The 20,587-nt window shown below is 42.7% G+C and overlaps 1 protein-coding gene across 3 annotated transcripts in view; it reads right to left on the bottom strand.

The window, feature by feature from the left end:
* Positions 1-20,587, bottom strand: part of LOC122930336 (cyclic AMP receptor-like protein A) — a 600,516-nt gene that overhangs the window by 242,337 nt on the left and 337,592 nt on the right. For all 3 annotated transcript variants that reach the window (XM_044283622.1, XM_044283621.1, XM_044283623.1), the window contains one exon: positions 18,814-18,852. In XM_044283622.1, coding sequence (XP_044139557.1) covers positions 18,814-18,852 — 39 coding nt within the window. The remainder of the gene's footprint in view (positions 1-18,813; positions 18,853-20,587) is intronic.

The following is a 20,587-nucleotide window of genomic DNA, read 5'->3' as shown; positions in this document are numbered from 1 at the left end:
ATCCCCCACATCCCCATCAATAGGTGTCAGAGGCCATGTACTTAGACACAAGCCACCCCAGGTCCGTCCACAGCAAAACACTGGCGGGGATATTTGCGGAAAACCCCCACCTTCCTTACTCCTCGACCGGCGCCCCAGTCCAAATAGACCTTGGCGCCGGCGGCGCCGTTTCTACTCCTACAATTCCGGAGACAGAAAGGGATCTCCCGGGCAGTAAATCATAGGTTGCCACCAGTTCAGGCCGTACCAGTGTCATCTAAGCGCCGGTGTCTCTAAGTCCCATGGCCACAGCTGTTGCGGAGGCCCCCTTTGGCTTCTGGTCGCGGAGGTACTGCTTTAGGTCCTTGAGGGCAATTCCGCAAGAACTGCTCTGGGCTGCCTGGTCTCCGGCCTGGAGACGCTCCAGGGCAGCTTGTAGGAGAGCAGCTGAGCCGGCTTGGCTGGGGTGATGGGCAGGTGGAGTGAGGTCCACCGCGGACCTCACCTCCAGCAACTGGCTCCTTGGGGAGCTTTGGTTGTGCTCCCCCTCGCCTTGAAGAAAGTTGCCTTCCGCCTTCTCTGGACTGCGTCCTCCCCACCACCATTCAAAGCAACGGCCATCTCCTTAGCTTTGCTCCTTGTGATACTGGACGTCATTGCAACTGATGGTCACTGACACAGCCTGCAACCTGATGCACACACACCTTATTGTATTTGCACTCAGACTGTCTAGTGTTGAGCTGATCTTAAGACTCCAGCGGCAAAAGCTACTTCTGGCAGTACTTAGTGCCTGGGAGTATGTGTCCCACACACACACACACACACACACCAGTATCTCGATCCCACTTTGCTGCCACCAATATGTGACGAATACCAGACCTCGTGCCCACTTGACTTCACCTACGTCGAGCTCACGAGACGCAGTATGGTCACGGGTTACCAAAGCGTGACGGTACGCCCTCCAGAGGAGCAGGTAAGGTCAGCATGGTACAGTTTACACAGACACCTCTTGTCTACGCGGGTACCGAGAGGCAACAAGCTGAGAGAGCCTTTTCACTGCCACAGTGAAACAGCGCGTCCTCAGCCCGGACAATCTGCCACCAGCTTCTCGTTTGATATAGCCCAGTCCGCTAACGGGATTATATAGGGTGAGTAACCAAGCCGCAGTAGCTTATAACTAGGCTGAAACACGGACGTGGGGATTCAGGATCGAGATACAAGATAGCACAAGATTAAATTATATATTTAATCGCCTTAAGGGCACACTAGATATAACACAATATACACAGAGAATATATACAGTGGACTGAGGTTAAAGATACAGGCGATATAGGTACAACAGGGTTAACCAGAGCAAAAGTCAGTTACTGGGTAGATGAAAGTTCCTTTGGGTTATAATGGTGGAATAGTCCTTGGCTGCAGTCACGTGGGGCAGTGATGTCAGCTGGTTTCCCGGTCTCTCCAAACACATTGGCACGATGTGACCCCCTTCAGAAAAGACACCGCCCGCTGGCTTGCATGGGCTTATGACCTGTAGCCGGCCGCTCCCCTCTCCTCTTATGGGTAGGGTCCACTCCTCCTTCTCTGGTGCTGGCAGAAAATGACCTATAAAACTCAAAGCCCCAGACCAGAATGTCGCAGGAAGATGGTTCCGGGCCCAATTGATCCACCTGGGTTCCGCCTACAACTAGAGTCCAAACATGGTGCCGCTATGTGGTTTCTGTGGGGAGTTATGTATATCTACCCTCCCGGGCATCCTAGCATCAAGCCAGGACCACGTGGATGTTTGGCTTTGCCCCAGGATCGCAAAAAGATTATGCCTGGGATGGACGGACGATTCATAATTCCTTATGAAATGTAGGTGCCAACATGTCTGGGAGGTATCATTGATCCTGAGCAAGGGCTGAGACCTCCTGCTGGGGGTTTTCCTGCAGGATAAGCTTGACTCCAACTGGCTGGTTGAGGTGTGACTTTATCCACCTGGGGCCTCCTTGAAGCCTGGACCCATAGGGCTTTCTCCCTTGCTAGCTGACAGCAGATGGCTGGGGGGGTGAGAACATATTTTGCATGTACACTGACTGTGTACATGCTAAAAGGTGAATCAAATGACAATCAGGGCTGCCCGTGAATGATAATCCATATTCCTGACAATATCTATTTAGGACAGGAACGTAACACTAAATACTACATCCTCTGTTGCCATACCGACCTCCATGCATGCTGAGCCCCAAATTGTCAAATTTTGTACAAAATGTATTTGCCAAGAATCTCACATTTATAAAGTAGCATTGGCATTTCACATTTCCTACAGTGATTATGGCACTATTGTATTAACTTTATTATTTGTGTTTGCAAAGTGCTGTTGCATTATTTGTTTTTTTGCTTTTGTTCTTCCAGCCATGGCGACTGCGATGTGCTGACTAACCTCCAATTTTGTTTTCCTATGAAGTAGTTTACTTAGCAATTGACATCGTTCTAGGGATATTTGTTTAGCAGTATTCTGAGTACACAGTAGCCTATACAATATTGTGGAATACTGTGCCTGGTAATGTTTTGAGGAACTTAAAAAGGTGCTGTAATGAGGGATTGGACGGTCTCTGTAATGGCAGCAGTGTGGCTAGCAATGTAATTGGGTAACTGTGGGTGACACTATTATGGGAATTGCTGACAATGATGTGAAGATACTGTAACTGGCAGTGTTATATAGATACTGTATGCAACAATGTTAGGGGCACAGTGTATAATTCTGTTATGACCCTAATACTTAAAGTATTAATCAAGGTGGCAAAATTAAGTTACTAGTAGAAAAAATACATTTTACTATGCTGTCTGCTGAGCTATTAAAGGAGTTCTCTGGGATGTTCATATTGATGGCCTGTACTCAGTACAGATCTTCAATATGGGATCATCAGGCGTTCAACTCCGACTACCACCGCCAATCAGCAGTTTTAGGAAACTTCTGCGCTCACCAGAGCTTTGGTTGTTAATGCAGCCTCCTGACAGCTCACTAAGCTCAGCTGTGCTTTGTATTGCAGCTCAGCTTCATTCATTTAATGGGACTGAGCTGCATCTAGGCCATGTAACTGAAGGACATAGTGTCACATGGCCTAGAAAGAGGCCTAAGAGCTCACAAAGCACTGCAGCCTCTTCATACAGCTGACCAATGGCAGTGCCAGGTGTCAGAGGCCTACCAATCTGATATTGATAAGTCATCAATATCTTACTCCTGGAAAACCCCTACAAAAGAATCCTGTCACCAAGAAATGCACTGTAAAACCAGGCACAATGCTTTGTAGGGCTAGCTCGTGAGAACCTTTCACTTAGTGATCGGTTGCTTCATTCATGGTGCAGAAAATGTATTTATCGGCAAAATAGCAGAAACAGTAAATCTCAAAGTATGCTTAAGATTACATACATACAGGAATATAAGCATCCGATAGTAATGAATAAGGCCAAATATGATTTGACGAAGCAGTATGTATGGGAACTGTTGTAAAACATTAAGAACATAACTGAGGATAAGAGTGATATGGGTATTGTAATACAGATAAAGGCTCAGCTCCTGTGATTCCCCTGGTCCTAGAGGTAACAGGGTAGGGAAGCGATAGGAAGAAAGAGTAACCAAGTCCTCCATGAGTCCTCATATCTTTAAAAAGAAAGAAAGTACTGTTAATTAGGAGAATTGGCCCAGATTATCCATGGGTGCCATATTGTTAAGAATCGCTGTCTAGTGTCATTTAAAGTAGCATTAAGTTTTTTTATATAATGAGATTCTTTTGACCCTATGAATAACTGCTGAGATAGAAAGGGAAGGTGACCTCCACCCGGAGGCAACGTGTATTCTTGCAGACATCAGGATTTATTGTAGAATCTTGTAGTCCGCATTATTAAATGTTGGTGGTTTGAGCCCTAACAAGTATACAGGTGCTAACAATGGAAGACTTCTCCAAAACTCCTCAACTAATCCTCTCTAGATATTGGTCTAGAACCTTTTAACTATGGGACAGGTCCACCATATATGGAGAGTATTACCAATTTCCTGGCATCCCCTAAAACAGAAAGAGGAAACCATTATATAAATAAGTTGCCGTCTAGAAGGCACCATATATACTCTATGAATAATCTTTAAAGAAGTTTCCATCAGGGTTACCTGCCAGCATCCCTTGCTGGTTTCCATACAACATTTATACCATTGCTCCAGTGTGAGGGTCTACCTCCCAGCCATGCAAATAAGCTAACTTGGTATCAAAAAGAGATGAGTTTAGAATGGAGTAAACAAGAGACAGTATACCTTTCTCTAAAGCTCTGCATTTGCAGAGCCGTTCAAACCTTGATAAGGGAGGTTAAGAAGTGGAAGACTACATTAACTCTAAAAAGTTCACTAGTTGTTGGTGAGAAAGCAGATAGAAAATATGTTCTGGTCATGCGTTTAGAATTAGGCAGGAAGTTACCAACATGATGTAATTTGGCATGTTTCCACCAAACAAATAATCTAGTGACAGCCCAGGGGAAAAAAGGTTTGAGAAAATACTTTTAATCCATATGTAAATGATAAGTAAAGTGCACTGAGGGCTGGCCCCAGCATCTAGGCCATGTAACAGGGTGGGGCAAAATGACTGTGCAGGAATCAGGCTCCGTCACCCCAGGAGGAGAAGTAAGGGCGCACAGAGTGGCTTGGGCTCACACTGCATCTGGTATGACAATGAATTTCCTGGTGTCAGATGGTGACAAACTGCCTCTAATACAAACCGAATTCCCAAAAAGTTGGGACACTATACAAATAGTGAATAAAAACTGAATGCAATGATGTGGAGGTGCCAACTTCTAATATTTTATTCAGAATAGAACATAAATCATGGAACAAAAGTTTAAACTTTGAAAATGTACCATTTTAAGGGGAAAATATGTTGAATCAGAATTTCATGGCGTCAACAAATCCCCAAAAAGTTGGGACAAGGCCATTTTCACCACTGTGTGGCATCTCCCCTTCTTCTTACAACACTCAACAGACGTCTGGGGACTGAGGAGACCAGTTTCTCAAGTTTAGAAATAGGAATGCTCTCCCATTCTTGTCTAATACAGGCCTCTAACTGTTCAATCGTCTTGGGCCTTCTTTGTTGCACCTTCCTCTTTATGATGCGCCAAATGTTCTCTATAGGTGAAAGATCTGGACTGCAGACTGGCCATTTCAGTACCCGGATCCTTCTCCAGAATGTGGTCTGGCATTATCTTGTTGAAAAATGCAGGGTCTTCCCTGAAAGAGATGACGTCTGGATGGGAGCATATGTTGTTCTAGAACCTGAATATATTTTTCTGCATTGATGGTGCCTTTCCAGACATGCAAGCTGCCCATGCCACACGCACTCATGCAACCCCATACCATCAGAGATGCATGCTTCTGAACTGAGCGTTGATAACAACTTGGGTTGTCCTTGTCCTCTTTGGTCCGGATGACATGGCGTCCCAGATTTCCAAAAAGAACTTCGAATCGTGACTCGTCTGACCACAGAACAGTCTTCCATTTTGCCACACTCCATTTTAAATGATCCCTGGCCCAGTGAAAACGCCTGAGCTTGTGGATCTTGCTTAGAAATGGCTTCTTCTTTGCACTGTAGAGTTTCAGCTGGCAACGGCAGATGGCCCGGTGGATTGTGTTCACTAACAATGGTTTCTGGAAGTATTCCTGAGCCCATTCTGTGATTTCGTTTACAGTAGCATTCCTGTTTGTGGTGCAGTGTCGTTTAAGGGCCTGGAGATCACGGGCATCCAGTATGGTTTTACGGCCTTGACCCTTACGCACAGAGATTGTTCCAGATTCTCTGAATCTTCGGATGATGTTATGCACAGTTGATGATGATAGATGCAAAGTCTTTGCAATTTTTCGCTGGGTAACACCTTTCTGATATTGCTGCACTATCTTTCTGCGCAACATTGTGGGAATTGGTGATCCTCTACCCATCTTGGCTTCTGAGAGACACTGCCACTCTGAGAAGCTAACCTAATTAGTGTTAATTGGTCTTCCAGCTCTTCGTTATGCTCAAATTTACTTTTTCCAGCCTCTTATTGCTACTTGTCCCAACTTTTTTGGGATTTGTTGACACCGTGAAAATTTGAATCAACGTATTTTTCCTTTAAAATGATACATTTACTCGGATTAAACGTTTGATCTGTCATCTACGTTCTATTACAAATAAAATATTGACATTTGCCATCTCCACATCATTGCATTCAGTTTTTATTCACAATTTGTTTAGTGTCCCAACTTTTTGGGAATCCGGTTTGTATACTATTGTGATAAATCATAACTATGGGATAATTAGTTAAAACATCTTTAAATAAAAAGAGTACTTGACTTAGGGCTCATTTACATTTGGTGATAATCGTTCGTAGAATCAGTAACAATCATTACCCAAAGAAAACATACCCAGGAATAGAGTTGTAAATAATCATTTGCTAATTTGTTGTTAATCATTTCCTTTATGCCTTTATCTACAAAATTATCATCACTGGTCGGCAGGACTAGCCCTTTTGTAAACAGCCACCTGTCTGTCACTTGTAATAAAAAAAATATAAGAGGGGAGGAAATGATCAGTCTATAACAGGCAATGGGCATGTACCCACTATGTCAACTAACCAGTGTGGCTTTGTGCTAAACCTAAGGATGTGGGCCTGTGGTCCCCTGGTATTCAGCCTTTTACTCCATTCACTCTTTAACTCCCGTTTATGAAACCAAACAGGTTGCTACCTTCTGAAATAGTCCCAGTTTAGTTGGCAGCTGACTCATAGGGTTTAGAAACACCAAAGGAGAAGACAACACTCGTAATCAGGAGACAAGCTAGGATCAGGGCAGGGAGAGTTTCTTTGCGCTTCTATTTAAAAAAAATCAGAGGAGGAGGATCAGAGTCGATAAACAGGCGGAGTTCGTACACTGGTAGATAGACAGAAAAAGCTCACCTTCACTAGGACTAGAAAACACAAAAAAAAACGAAATCCCAGTATAAATAGGACACCTGATCAGCACCTTAGTCAGCAGCTGGACAGAGAGAAAGATTAGCTCTAGAAGTTCACTGATCACTAGCCCCCAAAACAAAGGGTTGGTGGAGCAATGCCTGCTTCTGCATGGGATATTGGAGGAGAGGAGACACACGCCGCCAGCATAACACAATCATACATAAAAAAATATGTTACATGTAAATGCAAGCAAGTGATGATGGATTGGCGCTTGTTATGGGCAGTTTATCTTGGCCCTTAGAAGGTTGTTGAATAATCATTCTTGCCAATAGAAACTATGCTTGCAGGAGCACCAGATAATTCCCACTGTAACTGGCATTTGCAGCTTTCTAGCCAATGATCATTCATTCTTTAGATGGTTAAAAGGGCTGTCGTACAAAAATTTATATTGTAACACATATTAAGATAATTACAATTCTCTCTACCGCTGCAGCCATGTAGTCATGTTTTTGTTTGAGATGACATCACATATATCACACGTGGCCAATCACTACCCTCAGCGGTACATGCTATGAGTCCACTGATCATGGTATAGGGGTACGTCATTGCTGCAGTCACATAAACAAAGCTTGCAGGGAGGATCTAAGATGGTTGGCACTGAAGGGGGTAGGACCAGAATGGTGGGTATTAGTGTATGTTAATTTTATTACCTTCTCACGCCTTATCATTTTTTTGCTTAACTCTGACAACCCCTTTGAAGAAGTCACATGACAAAAAAAGTTATTGATACTGCAATAAGAAAAATATTGAAACACTCTCCTACAGAGCAGCGGTAATTTTAATATTATTTAGATGACATTTACACACCTCTTTATTGAGGAAGAACAGTGACAAGTCTGCTTTAAGAAATGGGAAAGAAAAAAAGAGAATATAGAATTTTAGTAAATGGGATATAAATGTGTGTTGGCTGAATTTCAAGAATTGTTGAAAATTCCACATGAAAATCTCATCAATCCTCCTTCAAGTTTTGCCAGAGGTAGTCGTGTAAAATGGTTAGAAAGGTGGCCAGACCTGGAATCAGCTGGCAGCTATGTAAATGTTGTACAGAGGGATGCAAGACTGAGGAACACGACTTGACTGATGCTTTGCTTTTAACATGTCGGATGGCTTAGAACAGCTTGAACACATACAAGCATTTTAATCTTTCATCACAGTGTGAAAATCAGCACAGCCTGAAGCTGTTTATTTAACCTGAGGCCATGTGCAATACCTCCAAAGTAAGAATAATGAAAGAAGGCAAAGCAATAAAGTGTTCCACTGATAACATAATATATAATAATCTGGCTAGAAAGCAGTTGTTAACCATTTAATCATCTAAAACCCACAATAACATACATCGTTTTAGGCTGGCTTTATCTATTTTCTAATCAAATAGACATGCAGAAAATTAATTATTGAGAGGCCGCTCTGATCTCTCCGGGAGCAATATACTGCCAGAATTGGGGACAGGAAAATAGTTCCAATCCTCATATATAAAAAAAAACTGCTATTTTCAATATTAGGCTACTTCCACATTAGCGTTGTTTGAATCCGGCGTTCAATTCCGACACCGGAACTGCCCGCCGGATCCGGAAAAACGTGTGAAAACTGATTACATTTGAATCCTGATGAGGCTTTCGATCACAATGGAAAAATGCATTGGAAAAACGGATCCGCCATTTATGGACTTTAACTTTTTTTCCTATTTTTCGGGTTTAACATGCAAAAGCCGGATCCGTTTTGACTGAACACACGGCGCCGGATCCGGCGTTAATGCAAGTCAATGGGAAAAAAGCCTGATCAGGCGTTCAGTCAAAGTGTTCAGGATTTTTGGCCGGAGGTAAAAGTACTGCATGCTACGTTTTTCTGAAAAGCCTGATCAGTCAAAAAGACTGATCTGAAGACATCCTGATGCATCCTAAACGGATTACTCTCCATTCAGAGTGCATTAGGATAAAACTGATCAGTTATTTTCCGGATTTGAGCCCCTAGGACGGAACTCAGCGCCGGAAAAGAAAAACGCTAGTGTGAAAGTAGCCTTAGAGTTTACCTTCTTAAAGAAATCTTAAATGTAAAGTCCACAACTAATAAAGTACAGCTTATAGAAAGACTTGATACATCAACTTTAAAGGTTAAGTTTTTTTTACTTGGACTGTTCACTCTGATTATTTTAAAACTAAAATGTATTTAATTTATAATTGTTTAGTGCTAGCTCAATCTTTTAATTATTAGACTTTTTGGCATTGTTTATAAATACCTCTACCATTAAAACAATTGTGTAGTATTGTCTACATGTAACAAATGTCCTGTCTAGTTCAGGAACACATTTAAAGGGTTTCTGTCATCAGAAAAATGGGTATTAACCTGGCTGACATTAGTGATGTGCTAATGTCAGCTGAACATAACAGGGTAGGTACCTCTTTCCACGCCCTTCTACACTTGATTGACAGGGCCAGGCCAGAGCTGGTCTCCTGTCTGCCGGGGAAATCTCGCTGAATACGGTACGGCGCAGGCGAAGTGAGGGAAGGACGTTCGCCGACAGCCGGCTTCCTCACTGCGCCTGCGCTTAATACATCACAGTAAAGTAGCCAGCTGCCGGCGAACGTCCTTCCCTCACTGTGCCTGCGCCGAAAACTGAACGGGACGGTGCAGGCGGGAGATTTCCATGGCAGAGAGGAGACCAACGCTGGCCTGGCCCTGTCAATCAAGTGTAGAAGGTTGTGCAAAGAGGCAAGCGAACGGAGCCTCTAGGAGCAGGTGCAACGCCCCCTCTGCTCCCAGAGGCTAATTTGCATATTATAAAAGTTCATTTTTCTAAATAACAGCGGCACATAGTGACATGGGACTAATATAGTTATGTTCAGCTGACATTAACACATCGCTAATGTCAGCCAGGTTAATACCCATTATTCTGATGACAGAAACCCTTTAAATGACACGACAACTGCAATGCATGGTTACTGGGCGATGAGACCTGATACAGAATTACCTCAGGAACGAGATTCTTAGCAAACAAGGGGGTGGAGAATTGGTCTAAAGGACGTGGATATAGGGTTGGAGGGGGAAACAAAAGCCAGGCCCTTCTTTCCTACTGGGCGGCTATTTTGACCTAAGCTATGGGGTTCTCCTCCTTCCATGGACATTTCCAGTGCTGGAGATGTGCGTGATAAGGTAGTGTGAGGGTAGTCAATGTGAGGGACAGCTCGTTCAGTCTACAGGTATCTCATCTGTATGGCCAGCCTTAGCCATTTGGCCAACAGCTATCTCTCCCAACTCCGACCGATTCCCCCATGCATGTACATGCTCGGTTTGGCAAAGCATGTACGTGTGATCAATGGGGAGAGGGCAGAAAGCCGCTGCCAAACAATTCTACCAGCAGATTATCTCCTAGGAAAACAAAATGACCTTGCTAAAATGACCTGCTATTCTCATTGGGTTTGGCCAACAATATAATAATGTATATGGGGGCCTTAGATAAAGAAAGTGTCTTGAAGGTTATAGCTTTAAATCAACATTTTATCAAACTGTGTCAAACTGTCTACTAAAATTGCAAGCCAACTTTAGAACATGTGTACACCCATGGAACTAGCTTTTTTGCTTCATATTTCTTTATTACATTCAATAGAAATCAACGATCCAACAGACAGACGAAAGGAGAAAAAGTATATACACTGATGAGCAAAAGAATAACAATGTTTTAAACTTTTGACTTTCAGGCTCCACATCTCATCATCCACTACAGCTTTGAATGGGAGACTCCCATAATTTTATAGACAATCACAGGGGCGGATTGGCCATAGACCTTACAGGGAAATTTACCGATGGGCCGATGCCCAGGGGGCCGCCTGAGTCCTCCTCACGGCCAGCCAGTGGAAATTTTTGGGGAGGTATTTTCTGCTGCTGGCAGTATTCTTTGATGGACTGTGGTATTTGGCTCTGTTGGGGTGGTAAAATGTGCCACAATATGGTATTGCTGGCCCTGCCTACTTGTGTTGGCCCTGCCTTTCATCGATTTAGATCCGACTACAAAATGGGGCTCATTTAATATTTTTTCCAGGGCCACTTTAAGTTCCAAGTCCGCCCCTGGACAATGATCTTGGCTATCTCATATATAAATAAATTGGACTTGGAACTATTCAGCATATGATTAGTTATTCAGATTCTTGTCATGTAACTGCATTGTTACTGTTACAGTAGAAGATTGGAAACAGGTGATTTGAAGCAATGAGATGAAAGTCAATAGACTAGGCTCTGATAGGCGCTAATGGGTCTGGAAGAAACAAGGCAAAAGGGGCATAACGGCTCAAGAAATTAAAGGATCTGTCATGTTAGGTAAAGGAAGCCCGATGATATGGGGTTGTTTCACAGCCAAAGGCGTTGGATACTTGACCGGGGTCGATAGTGGTCTCAGTACTGAGCTATATATAAGTATCCTACAAGACGAGTTACTTCATACAATCGAGTACCATGGGTATGAAAAGGACAACATAGCGTTCCAGCAGGACAACTACCCGAAGCATACGTCGAGATTAGCAAAGGAATGGTTCAATGACAATGCAGCAGAGGTGCTGGATTGGCCCCCACAGTCCCCAGACCTCAACCCAATTGAACACTTGTGGGTAGAGTTGAAGAAAAAGCTGTATTCGTACCCAAGTGAGTGGACCAGTATGCACCAACATTGGGAACGCGTAGAAGAGACCTGGGAACAGATTTTGATTGAGAAATGCTTTAATCTGATCAATAGCATGCCCAGAAGGATTCAGGCAGTGTTGAATGACAAAGGTGGATTTACAAAACTGTAACAATGCAGTTACAAGACAAGAATCTGCATAACTAATCATATGCTAAATAGTTGCAAGTCACATTTATGTATGAGATGATCGTCTATAAAATGATGTAGTATCACGTTCAAAGCTGTAGTGGATGGTGAGATATAGAGCCTGAAGTTCAATACATTGTCACTTTTTTACTTGTCAGTGTATATGTATGTATGTATATATATATATATATATGTATATAATATATTTTTGTATATATATAGTGAGTCAAAAGTCACAGGATACCCTTTTATCTTTTATTTCAGAAATGAATGGGAAATTAAAACATTTGAATACCCCAGCAAGTAATGGGTGAGGGGACCTGTGTTTTATGTCCAGAACATGGCTGCCATCTTGAAACCCGCAATATTGAATCAGGGTCAAATTTTTCCAGTGGGAAGGGGGTCATGTAGCATACCAAAGATGACTAGAATTTCCCTTGTTACAATATGGCGACTTTAAAGATGGCGTCCATGTTTCGGACATAATGACCATCGTTAAGTTTGGAGGAAAAAGGGAGAAACTTGGAAGCCTAAGAACACCATCCCAACTGTGAAACAGGGGTGTGGCAACATGTGGAAATTATGTGGAAATACGGAAGCAACATCTCAAGGCATCAGCCAGGAAGTTAAAGCTTGGGCGGAAATGGGTCTTCCAAATGGACAATGACCCAAAGCATACTGCCAAACTGGTTACAAAGTGGCTGAAGGATAACAAGGTCAATGTTTTGGAGTCGCCACCACAAAACCCTGATCTCAAATCTATTGAAAATTTATGGGCAAAGCTAAAAAGGCAGGTGCGAGCAAGGCGACCTACAAACATGGCTCAGTTTTGTCAGGAGGAATAAGTCATATATACACTCATTTAAGCCATATTCTTATCAGTTTGATAACAATGAGTACTCTATGTTGTACAGTAACTGCATTTACTGAAAGGCAGTCTATTAATTTCAGTATATAGCAGAATAAAAGGTGACATGAACTACTGTAGCCTGTCCTTAAAGACTGGCTGTGGGAACTTTCTGGCTAAAATGTTCTGTGATCGCAACAACAATGGTACAGAATCAACTATTCAGTCTTTTTGTCTCTGCAGTGTAGGAGGATAGGAGAAAATGTACAGTAATATCAGCTAGTAGGTTTGAATACATAGTGACTGTGACCAGTCCACTCTACTGGTTATAAGAGTTAGGAAAGAGAATCTTCAAAATAAATAGCTGAAGCCATGCTTACTGGACTGTGCTGTGGCTGCATCAATAAGTCATAGAGACCCAGAGATGTAGGGGCAGATTGGGAACTTAAAGTGGCCCTGGAAAAAAAAATTAAAAGTTGGCCCGTTTTGTAGTCGGGTCTAACTTGATGGAAGGCAGGACCAATACAAGTAGGCAGGCCAGCAATAGCATATTACGGCACATTATACCAACCTAGTAGAGCCAAATGTCACAGTCCATCACAAAATATTGCCGCCAGCAGAACAAAATACATTCTCAAAACTTCCACTGCCCGGCTGTGAAGAGAGCTTAGGCGGCCCACTGGTCACTGGCCCACTGGGAAATTTCCGTGTAAGATCTATGGCCAATCTGCCCCTGCAGAGATGCAGCATTACAGATGGGCCCTGAAAAGAAGTTGAGTGTCTGTGGGGGCGAGGAGAGATTTTGAGGATTGTGGCATTCCATGTAGGGCTGGTTTCCTGGCACACCCACCAGGGAACACATCTGTCCGTACTGTGGAAAGAATAATTGTAAGACCACAGAAAAAGAGGATCTGCCTGCACCTCCGGGGCCCATGAGCCTTTAGATACGACCCTGTCCTGCCAGCATGTGATTGATTCAGCCTCAAAAAGGCCACTGACTGTGTAATACCCTAGTCCCAGGATCACTCTAGGCATGAGCATATTTAGGGCGTGCATCTACAAACATGTTCAACGGCAGAACAAACTATAAATACAGTCTAGCTCCAGTAAACACTAATGCATTTTTTCTGGGAAGTTTACCAGTATCAAAACTAATGGCTAATGATCATGAAGTGAGCTGCTAATGAATGCAATCCAGTTACAGTTTAAGTCGTCAGCCAATAAAATGTTAATATTAATTATTACAAATAATTCACTTTCCAATAACGCTTGGATTTTGTTCTGCAAATCTAATTGCACTTTTTAGACAATCTGAGCTCAGATTAAAAATAATACTGCTCACTGGTTCTAATGAGTCTTCTTAACAGTTGTAAAGGAGCAGGGCTTATAGCACTTCAAACATAACAGTGGACTTGGGAATGCTATTAAAAAGCAACATATTCCAATTTGCCAACATGTTAAGTGTTCACGATTGTTACAAAGGGTACAAGACACAATGTGGTATGAATCTTCCTGGGGATTACATTTCCGCATTTCAGTGCTGCCGAGCATTTATTAAAACAGCGGAGATTTAGCAACATCAAATTAAAAAATAGAGAGAGAGAAAAAAAAAAGACGGGTCTCTTAGGAATTGAATTCCTCTTAATAGCTGTTGCAGAATTGTTTAAATCTGATTTATGTGAAGGAAGGATCTGGGGCACTAAAAATCAAACATCGCCACAGAACATAACGCAAAGTTTCTCCTCCATTGTGACTTGGGGGATTTCGCCTTGAAGTTCAGCAGCGTCTGGCACTGCTGCCTCTGCTACGGCAAATTACAAATGGCAGGTCAGGAGGGGTTCAAAGTTAAACTCGGAGGCTTCCAAACAAGAAACCATCTTATGTAAATATCACTGGATCCCAGTGGAGCACAACAAGTGCCCTCTTTATATTAGGTACACTGTTCACAGCTACCTCCCCATGGGCTTCCACATTTGTTTTCTCTCACTGAGAAAGAATCCTAAAGCCGCCGGAGGAACATACAAGTGTCTGATTTCCCCCCACTGTCCCTTTCTCAACTCTTTGAAGTTAGCAAATTGTTATCCCACATATTTAGATGAATCTGGAACGGATACATCTACCAGAAGCAGGAAATTATACTTTTATTGCAGAGTTCCAGTAAAAAGATAATTTAATCAAGAAGTTTTGGAGTGTTACAGAAGAAAGTTTAAGTGCATCTCGGTGTACTCAGAGATGTACCACATGATAGAGATGCTCCTCAGAATCCCAAACTTACTTTGTTGTTAAACAGGCACAGAGAGGTTGTTGCCAGATGCTGAGGAGCAACTGTCAGAATGTTTACTTCTATAAGATATACACAGAAAAATGTCTGGGGAGCAATTTCTAGCTCTGACGCAACAGGTTCATGCCACAACAGTAGACACTTTTAACCCTTTCACGACTAACGGTCTTTTGAGCAGAGCAAAATTTCTCAGGTCAATAATGCCACACTAAGGCCTCATGCAGACGACCGGATTTTGCATCTGTGTCTGATTTGCATTTTTTGTGGATTGCACACAGAACCATTTATTTCTATGGGTCCACCCAAAAAATACTGAAAATACCGAAATCCGTGTACTTTCCGCATCCGTGTGCCCATTCCAAAAATCATAGAACATCTCCTATTCTTGTCCGTATTGCAGACAAGAAGTCATTTTTAGTAACGGGAATGAGAAAAATGCAGATTTCACATTGAAGTGCACATGTGCATGATGCCTAAGGAAGATTTTTTTTTATTACATGACAGATAAATGTGTATGTGAGTATAGAGCACAGAATGGAATAAACAAGCTTCAGGTGCCGGGAATACATTTTTTTGTTGTTGTTTATAATACATTGGGAGGAATTTATCAAGCCTTGCACTCCCAAATTCTATCTTCGAAAAGTCGCAACATAGGGCTTTTGCGACTTTTTGAGGTCACCAGGGCAAATTTTTGTGACTTTTTGCACCACTCACTCCAGTTTTGAAAAATGGATGGGAAAATGAGCGTGGCTAGCTATGTTAATGAATTTCACTCCAGATTTATCACTGGGACTCTTAAAAAGTCGTGAAAAAGTCCCAATGTCACTACTGTAGGGGGGTGACATAAAAAATAGGGGTCAGTACTCAAACCCAAACTTAAGGGGGTTGTCCACTTTTTAACACTGATAAACTATCCTTCCTATCAATATGAGATCGGCAGGGGTCCGTCTCTCTGCACTTCCGCCAATCAGCTGTTTGAAGAAAAGACACACGAAAGCTGCCTTCTCTGCTCTGTCTAACCTGCTTGCAGCAGCAATTGCAGTGGTGAGCAGGTGTAATTAAAAGTATGGCGTCCCCATTCACTTCTATGGGAAAGCTCTGTCTGTTCTAGAGAATAGGAAGGAGCTGTCCCATAATAGTGAATGGGATGCCACAGTTATAATTACACCTGCTCACTGCAGCAATTGCAATGGTGAGCAGAGAAGAGAAGGCAGTGCTTGTATGAGCACTGCCTTCTCTTCAAACAGCTGATCGGCGGAGGAACTGGGAGTCGGAACCCCGCTGGTCTGATATTGATGACCTTTCCTGAGGACAGGTCATCAATAGTAAAAAGTGGACAACCACTTTAAGGAAAAGTGACTTCAAATATCACACTCATGATAAATTCCCTCCCGCCAGTGTTTTATAAGGATGCATTAGTACCTAAATGTCTAATGCCTTTGTGAATTGCCATGGGTGGGCTCAATCATGTCTACACCTATTTTTTATGCTTTTTCATCCTTGTTTGTTTGTTTGTTTTTTTGCCACACTTTAAGAGACTGTCATCACGATTAACCAGAATAAAATAGGAATATTACCTGGTAGGGTTGGACATGCTGATTAAAACAATACCTTTCTTTTTGCCGTCTCTTTATGCACATGCAAATGAGCACACTAGCGCACCAGAAGGCAGGGCTAAATGCTTGGGGCACTGCTTTTCTAACACCCTTGTGTCTGCACACTCCCCCCTACCCTTGATTGACAGAGCTAGACATCAGAATGAGGGCAGATTTGTGTTCTAGTATATGCATATCATATGAACTACTTACTATAGCCTTACCATGTTGAGAATACAGGTATTCTATGCCTGGAAAGCTAATATATATTACTGGTTTATTCACATGCACAATATATGGTTATATAGGAACCAGTAATATGTATTATATGTAAGCATAGAAAACTATTTTTCTCACTATGATAAGGCTGTAGCATTTATATAATTCGTTAGCTTTACATGTACATGTCCCAGGTTCAAATCCCAGGAGAAACTTCTAGATTTCCTTCAGTTATTATTTTCTCCCTCATTTAACCCATAATAAAAGGCTATAGTCTTACTATATTGATAATATAAGTTCTCAACATGGTAAGGCTATAGTAAGTAGTGTAGAAGATATGTACATGCTAGGGCACATCTCTGCCCTCAGCATGCTGGTTTCTAATCATGTCAATCAAGTGGAAGGGGGTATGTAGAGCACAGGGTGTTACATAAGCAGTGCTCTCTGTCCTGCTCCTTGGTGCTCCAACATGCTCATATGAATTAAAAGTAGATATCTCTGCAGCTGTTTAACATAGAGAAAAAAGAAAGGTATTGTTTTAATCAGCATAAATCAATCTTAACAGGCAGTATGCCTGGTTTAATAGGGTTCATCATGCTGAGAGAGGCTCTTTAAAGAGGACCTGTCACCACAAAATGCAGTGCAAACTGCATGCAGTATGTTTAGGGGTGGGCGATAAATGCGATATGCACAATATGAATTTATGCAACGATACAGATTTGGTCTATATTGCATATATCGCCGGACCGCGATATGACCACGGAGCGGTAGTGAATTGAAGAAGCTTCTCACTCACCGCTCCATGGCCTCCCGACTCTTCAGTCCGCACTGCGCTGTACTGGCCAGGCCCTGGCGTGCACACAGCGTCAGCCCGCTGGCTGACGCTGTGTGTGACGTCAGGTCCCACCCAATGTATGCTGGGAAGAAGACGCGACACCTGCGGACTTCATAAGCCAGCTGCTGCCGAGCACCCTGCAGGAAAGGTAAGTATAATAACAGCAATTCTTCTGAGGGGCTGGAGGATCGGGGGGGGGGGGGGTCTATTTGCGAAGGATGGCCATGGGGCTGATCTGATGCACTGGCTCTGGGGGACATGTCTGATGATGGCAAATGCCATGGGGCTGATGACATTAGCTCTGAGGGACATGTATGATGATGGCATTTGGCAAATGACATTGGGCTGATGGCACTGGCTCTAAGGGAGATGGTGATGGCAAATGCCATGGGGCTTATGGCACTGGCTCCAGGACCCTGGGGGACATGTATGATGATGATGGCAAATGCCATTGGGCTGATGGCACTGGCTCTGAGGGACATGTATGATGATGATGGCAAATGCATTGGGGCTGATTGCACTGGCTCTGAGGGACATGTATGATGATGATGGCAAATGCCATGGGGCTGATGGCACTGGCTCCAGGACCCTGGGGGACATGTATGATGATGATGGCAAATGCCATGGGGCTGATGGCACTGGCTCTGAGGGACATGTATGATGATGATGGCAAATGCATTGGGGCTGATTGCACTGGCTCTGAGGGACATGTATGATGATGATGGCAAATGCCATGAGGCTGATGGCACTGGCTCTGAGGGACATGTATGATGATGATGGCAAATGCCATGGGGCTGATGGCACTGGCTCTGAGGGACATTTGTGTTTTACTAACACTTCATCTTTACATTGTTTGGAAAAAGATCTGTTACACAATACACATATTAAAAATTTATTGAAAAGTTTTGTCATTTGTATTTTTTGTATACATTAAGAAGAAAATAATATATCGCAATATATATCGCATATCGCACATGCTTCAAATTATATCGCAATATAGAATTTAGGCCATATCACCTACCCCATATGTTATAGAGCTGAAGAAGCTGAGCAGATTCGTATATAGTTTTATAGGAAAAGATTCAGTAAAACTTGTGATATATACATTTACTGTATATCTTTGCTTTCTCTCAGTTCAGTTGTACACAGGGGGGTTATCTTTTTCTTAACATGCTAACCATTTACATTCAAGAATTGCATATGAAAAATAAATCAAAAACAGGAGCATAGTAAATTTAGATTACTTACATGACAAATCTCCAGGCTACATGCTCATCCGTTATCCAGCTAGGAGACAAAATTGTATTCACTTAGCAGGGTTGAAAAGGGTACAACTAAGGCCATAGGTCCTCGAACATTTTCTCATGAGCTGTAATCTCAGATAGTCTATGAGGCAGGTGGTAACTATGTTGGGGCACGTCATATGATATCAAGCTACAAATCCCTGCAAGCTACTATAGTATTAAATATGCAGGTCACAGTTTATCATAAACCATATTCACAGTGTGCTTTTTCAAGTACAGTGGGAAAATCTATTACCATTATGAAACATTTAATACAGCATAAAGCAACAAGAAAGTAAAGATATGATGGTCATATCAGCTGTGACAAAAGAAAAAAATTATGAGGATGTTACTGATGTCTTGGGCACTTTAGTTTGTGATGCTAAACTGGCTAAGAGTCGCCAAAAAATTGAACCATAATCTTCACAAAGATGAGGAACAGGACCCAAGGGGGGGGGGGGGGGGGGGGGGCCGAGAGGTCAGCACACCAACAAGCAGGGAAAAGAATACAAGATGGTAAACACCAAGACACCTCAGAATAATAAGCCCCAAACAATGCTACAATGGAGGCAAATATGAGGATAAAAAGACTTGGTGATTAAAAAAGATAATGAGCATACCCTGAATGGTGTGTCGATCTCTTAGCCACCTCCTGACCCAGCGCCGTTTCGCCAGTAAACTGGCTTCTTCCGGGGATCCCCGGCGAAACGGCGCTGGGTCAGGAGGTGGCTAAGAGATCGACACACCATTCAGGGTATGCTCATTATCTTTTTTAATCACCAAGTCTTTTTATCCTCATATTTGCCTCCATTGTAGCATTGTTTGGGGCTTATTATTCTGAGGTGTCTTGGTGTTTACCCTGCTTGTTGGTGTGCTGACCTCTCGGCCCCCCCTTGGGTCCTGTTCCTCATCTTTGTGTTCCACCTTTGTGCTGCCTTTTACCATCATGTATGTAATTGTTATGTGTTATCAATAAAGCTTATCGATTTTCACTTCGTGAAGATTATGGTTACATTTTTTGGCAACATTTATGGCTCCTTGTGGGTCGGTATTTTTTCGTTATTTATCTCTGTCCGGTAATAATTAGGTGGCTAAACTGGCTAAGAGTAGATTTAGAAATACAGTAAAAATACATAACCGACATGCACAGATTTCATTACACATATGTAAATGTCCTGGGATCGAATCTGACCCAAGATAATACCTGCACGGAGACTGTATGTTCTCCCTGTGTTTGTCTTACTAGGAGTCTTACTCCTGGTACTCCAGTTGCTTCCCACACTATACTAAGAGGTTAATTTCCTCCCCATGTGTCTGCAATTTGTAAATTATATTATCACTCACATAAAGAAGAAGGTGTCTGTACAAGGCTTCAGGATATGATAACTCTTAAGACACATTTACATTCACCAATGGAGCAGAAAAGGATGCAAATAAGCTCTGCCTCTAATACCACCAGAGGTAAGGCAGCTATCCTATAAGTCAATATTCAAACCCTTTAAATAGGTATTGAGACATGACTTGGATAATAAATAAGTCAGCACCTCATCTGCAGATAGCTGTTTCGGGGGAATTGTCCCTCGTCAGTGCAGAGCAGAGAGTACTGGCTTAACTGGGTGATAGGCCTAAGTCAAGATTTGGGGGGTACTATCTCTACTTGGGGAGAGAGTGTGTTAATCAGTGTGAGGAGGCTCTCTTTCCAAGGAGAAACAGTACCACTTAAATCCTGACTTAGGCCT

The sequence above is a fragment of the Bufo gargarizans genome, chromosome 3, assembly GCF_014858855.1.
Source record: "Bufo gargarizans isolate SCDJY-AF-19 chromosome 3, ASM1485885v1, whole genome shotgun sequence".
Lineage (NCBI taxonomy): Eukaryota > Metazoa > Chordata > Amphibia > Anura > Bufonidae > Bufo > Bufo gargarizans.
Note: the sequence above shows the minus strand (reverse complement) of the source record. Positions and strands in the feature narration are given on the sequence as shown.